Source organism: Neophocaena asiaeorientalis, unplaced genomic scaffold (assembly GCF_003031525.2).
Source record: "Neophocaena asiaeorientalis asiaeorientalis breed wild unplaced genomic scaffold, Neophocaena_asiaeorientalis_V1.1 scaffold65, whole genome shotgun sequence".
Classification (NCBI taxonomy): Eukaryota; Metazoa; Chordata; class Mammalia; order Artiodactyla; family Phocoenidae; genus Neophocaena; species Neophocaena asiaeorientalis.
In genome coordinates this window covers 18,478,211-18,483,075 of record NW_020173215.1, presented here as the reverse complement: position 1 = coordinate 18,483,075, position 4,865 = coordinate 18,478,211, and the positions used below count along the sequence as shown (strand labels likewise).

At 63.6% G+C, this 4,865-nt stretch overlaps 1 protein-coding gene across 3 annotated transcripts in view; it reads left to right on the top strand.

The window, feature by feature from the left end:
* The first annotated feature begins 458 nt into the window (after window positions 1-458).
* The window catches only part of SH3BP2 (SH3 domain binding protein 2), a 15,843-nt gene continuing 11,436 nt past the window's right edge, over window positions 459-4,865 (top strand). Inside the window, exon 1 of one of the 3 annotated variants that reach the window (XM_024745142.1) lies at window positions 459-674. In XM_024745142.1, the coding sequence (XP_024600910.1) occupies window positions 592-674 (83 nt within the window). In that variant the 5' untranslated portion in view covers window positions 459-591. The remainder of the gene's footprint in view (window positions 675-4,865) is intronic. The other 2 variants (XM_024745144.1, XM_024745143.1) reach the window with 2 other exon arrangements.

The following is a 4,865-nucleotide window of genomic DNA, read 5'->3' as shown; positions in this document are numbered from 1 at the left end:
TGTAGCCTCGGAAGGTAGAGCTGGGCAGTGGCGCCCGTGGTGGTGGTGGTGGGAGCACGCCCAGGTAGTAGTGAGCTCCCCGTGCGGGGCATAAGCACCGACTTCTTGTGTGGCTGTCTCTGGGGTCAGAGAGGCCAGGCCTGGCGCCCTGGGCTTTGGGGCTTCAGCGATTTGCTGGGAAGAAGTCAAACGTACAGAGGTGGCCCTGGGGGGGACCGGCGGGGAGCTGCCTCCCGGGGGCATAGCTGGCCTCATCCCGGGGCCTGGTGAGCTGCGGTCTCTGGCCACAGTGGGCGTGGCCCAAAGCTAGCAGGCCACACGGCACTGACTGGGCACAGCGCTGGGCCTGAGGACCTCAGAGGGTGGAAGGCAGGAAGTTCTGGCTACCCGGGGCTGCCCAGGGGCCCGGCAACAGGAAGCCCTGGGCGGGGAGGAAGCCCTGGAGGCCACGGGCCCCAGATGCAGCAGGCGGCTGTCAGCAGGAGGCTCCGCGGGCGGAGCCGGCCCAGCACTCTGGGCTGCGCGGGGGCACCGCACCGCGCCTGCCTAGGGGAGGCCGGCTGAAGCCCCGCCCCGTGGCCCCTGAGCCACATGGCCTTCCTGGGCCCCAGGACACCTGCCCCCAAGCCGTCGCCAGGCAGGAAGACAGTCATGTGCTGGGTCAGTGCCACCAGGTCAGCAGGGCGGTCCTGGGGTTGGGGGCTCGGGAGGTGGCGCCGGCCCAGCACCTGTAGAGCCACTCAGGGAGTCCCCGTGAGGAGTCAGAACCCCCCCTCAACGGGGCCCGCGGTGGGACGCACAGGACGCTGGCCCTGGGCCGCGGAGAGGAGAGCCCTCAGCTGGACGGGGCAAGTGGGAGCCCAGAGAGGACAACCCCGCCCCCTGGTCATGTGCTGCCCTGCTGGGTGGCCTTGGCGTTTGGGTCCTGGGTGCACACATTGTGTGTGTGCGTGTGTGAGTGTGATGATGTGTCAGTGTGACCGTGCCTGCACTGCGGGGACACGGAGAGCTGTGTGAGCTCCCACTGCCTGCCTGCCCTGGGAGCGCAGTGCTGGGGGGCCTGGCAGGGAGCCGAAGAGCCTCAGGGTCTCAGGGACCCCAGCCCAGGTCGTGCCTCCCTCCCTCCCTCTGGCATGGCTCGTCACTGGCCTTCACTGGAGATTTTTGGTTTTCATTCTTTTATGGAGAAAGATTCTGGGAAGAGGAAGGGGGAGGAGAAACTGAAAGGAGAGACGGAACCAAGAGGCGCTGCGGCCCCGCCCCTCCAGCGCCACCTAGCGCCCGCTCTGTGCGGGGCGGGACAGGCTGAGCGCTCCACTATTCACTGGCTGTGTGACTTCTGAGTTATTCAGCTTCTCCGAGCCTCGGTGTGTTCATCAGTGTCGTGGGGGTGACACAGGTTCACACGTCAGGGGGTGTTAGGATGGTGACGTGGGGTGGTCCTCGAGAAGCACAGAGTCTGGTCCGCACGGTGAGTGCCCGGTGTGCTCCATGCGAGTTGACGACTTGCTGAGCTTGTTCATTAGTGTCCTAGTCTGTGAGATGGAGGTAAAGCAATGCCTGTGGGGTTTAATGAGCTGTCGGGTCACACTTGGCTCTGGACCAGTGCAGGGCTGCGGGGTAGTGATGATTACTCTGACCTGTGCCCAAGCTGCCTGCCCAGGGCACTGGGGCCACCCATGAAAGGTCCTGCTAGCCCCTGGAGGCTGTGTGTGTGTGTGTGTGTGCGTGTGCGTGTGAATATACACGTGAGTCAGTGTGTGTGTATAAGTACACTTGAGTGCAAGCAGGCATGTGTGAAAATGAGTGCACGTATAAGGATGAATGTGAGCGTGTACATGTGCGATGAGTGTGCATGCGTGTGCGTGTGAGCCTGTGTGAGTGAGTACATGTGTGTACATGTGCACGTATGATTATATGCAGGTGGGTATGTGAGAGTGTGTCTTCGGGCGTGAGTGTATAAGCGTGCATGCAGGCCTGTGATGAATGAGTGTGTGCATAGGTGTGAGTGAGTGCACTGGGGGACCTGGTCTCTTCTCCCTCGGGGCTGGGACCCCCCAGACCCTCCTCACCCTGCAGCTCCCACACATGGGCGGCCTGGTCACCACTGACGGAACCCCGACCCTGTGGTCCACGAGGTGCCAGCTCCCTCACCACAGCCAAGACCGCACCTGTGGGTGCAGGAGAGGAGAGCCGAGGGAACCCTGCCCTCCAGCGCCTTCCTCATGCACCTTCCAGGCAACCTGGTGCACAGGCTCACACCGGTACACACGCGTGTGCACACACACTGACGTGCACACACAGAACCTTCTGCCTTCGGGCCGTGCGGCTCATGCACACATCCTGTCTTCTGGGTGCACCGTGTGTGACAATGACCGAGTGTGCGGAGCCACGGCTCATGTGTGGGCCTGTGCAGGGGATGTGACCACACGCCCCGGACGCTCGCAGCCCCAAGGCAGGTGGAAGCCACAGAGCCTGCGCTTCCTGGAGCCCAATGGGGCTGTCTCTGTGGGAAAGAGCAGCTTTCTCCGGCCTGTTCTGCCCTCACCCCTACAGCCTTGGGCCTTGCGTCACACAGACCAATCGCAGCTGAGAGAGAAGGTGGGGGTGGGCACGGAGCAGAGACTGGGGAGCGTGCCTAGCACTGTGCTCCTGGGCAGGTCCCAACCCAGCTCAGCCAGTGGTGCAGGGCAGGGCCGGGCGGCCATCAGGATGAGCTTCCCCTTCGATGGTCCATCTTCTGGAGAAGGGCGGTGGATGTCTGTTCCTGAAGCAGGGACATTCCCAGGGGAGGCGAAGGTGGAACACGACCAGGCCTGCTACAACCCACCCTCCCCACCCAGGGTCAGCCCGTGGACACCCAAGAGCCCTCCTCCTGCCCGCAGAGGGACGGAGGCCAGGTGAGACTGAGCCCCTCACAGGCCTGCACCTGCCTGGCCACCAAGCTGACCAGGGTGGGACCGCACGCCACCCCGGCTCCTTCCCCATGCTCGCTCAGGTGTGGAGCCAGGACGAGGGGTGGGCCCCATCATCCTCAGCTCTGCCTCTGGCACCCCCTGCCCCACACAGATGCCAGGTCTCCTTACAGATGGGGGAGGAGGCGATGGAGCAGGGTGGGGCTCTGTTTCAGCTTCCTGCGCCTTCCAGGCAACGTGCAGTCCCCAGCACCCAGCAGGGTCAGCATTCTACACCTCCTTTGGGACTGCCTGGGTGCCCCCTGTGTGCTGGGCCTGAGCTGGTGGGACCACCTGAAAGAGGGGGCACTTGAGTTAACCCTCTTCCATTTTTGGATTGTTCGTTGCTAGTGTAGAGAAATAGGACTGATTTTGGTGTATCCATCTGGTATCCTGCCACCTTGCTGAGCTTATTTATCAGTTCTAATCATTCTTTCTTTAGTGGATCCCTTGGATTTTCTAATCACCTCATCTTTGAATAGTTTTACTTTTTCCTTCCCAACCTGCATAGTTTTTTTTTTTTTTTTTTGCGGTACGCGGGCCCCTCACCGCTGTGGCCTCTCCCGTTGTGGAGCACAGGCTCCGGACGCACAGGCTCAGCGGCCACGGCTCACAGGCCCAGCCGCTCCGCGGCATGTGGGATCTTCCTGGACCGGGGCACGAACCCGTGTCCCCTGCATCAGCAGGCAGACTCTCAACCACTGCGCCACCAGGGAAGCCCACGCCGACCTCTTAGAATGAGTGCCTTGCTCTTCGGTTTTGGGAAGAGTTTGTGAAGGACTGGTGTTCATGTGAACCACCTCTTGAGGGTGAGTTAGTTCAGTTGTAACAGCAGGCAGTGGGAACAGTGTGGATAGAGGCCTGAAGGGGGGAGCGCAGTGGATTTGAGTAACAGGAGCCACGGGCCGGGCTGGTGCAGGCACACACACAGGAGGTGGAGGGCTGGAGGACAGCCTGTGAGAAAGGTCCACAGGGGCTGGATCCAGAAGGGCCAGCTGGACATGAGCAGGTCCTGGAGCTTTAGAACAGAGCAGTGACGGGCATGGCGTGTGTGCTGGAGCCTGTGCTGAGGGGAGGGTGATGGAGGAAAGAGACTGGAGGCCAGGGAGGGACTTGAGGAGAGGAGGTGGGGTGGGGCTGCCCGGAGGTGGTGGAGGGGGGCACAGGCAGGAGGCAGCCTAGAGGGCTGGGAATGCTGGGGGCGTGGGGCTGGCAAGGGCACTGGGAACAGGCACAGAGGCTGGCTGGAGCCTCAGTGTAGGGAGGCTGCTGTAGAGGCGTGAGAGGCAGGGGCTGGTTGCAGCGGGAAGGGGCCAGAGCCCTGGTCTGAGGCAGAGGCCTGGAAACCAGGGACCTCCCGCTGGGTGGGAGCAGGGCGGAAGCTGTTAGACCCACCCTCTGCTGCAGGTGGCCCATCTCGGTGGCAGCCTGTATGCAAGTGGAGGTAGAGAAGGCAGCATGCTCGGGAGGCCAGCCTGTAGCCAGCCTAGGGGGCTCCTGGGAGAGGTGCCCACATCCTTCCAGGCAGGTGGAGCTGCCAAGGACCGGAGCCCTGACCCCTGCAAGGAATCCCGGGTCAGAGAGGCGACGCAGCCCGCCCAGAGTGGGCCACGGGGGAGGAACGAGGGAGAACCGGCAGCCCCGCCTGGGAGCCTAAATGCTCGCGCCCCGGGGGGCCGGGGGGAGGGGAAACTCGCCAGCCAGCCCCACTTCAACTCCAGCTCAGCCCCGGGAGGCGGGGCGGCCCGCACCACCCTTGACAGAGCTGCGGGCCGGGGCTCCGGGAGGAGGAGGAGGCACTTTCCCAAGGTATCGGCCGCCAGGAGCCGGAGGGGCTGGGGCCCGGGTGTAGGGGCGGTCGGGGGCCCTCCAGCCGCGCGGGGTCGTGAAGCCGGCTGCTGCCCCTCCACC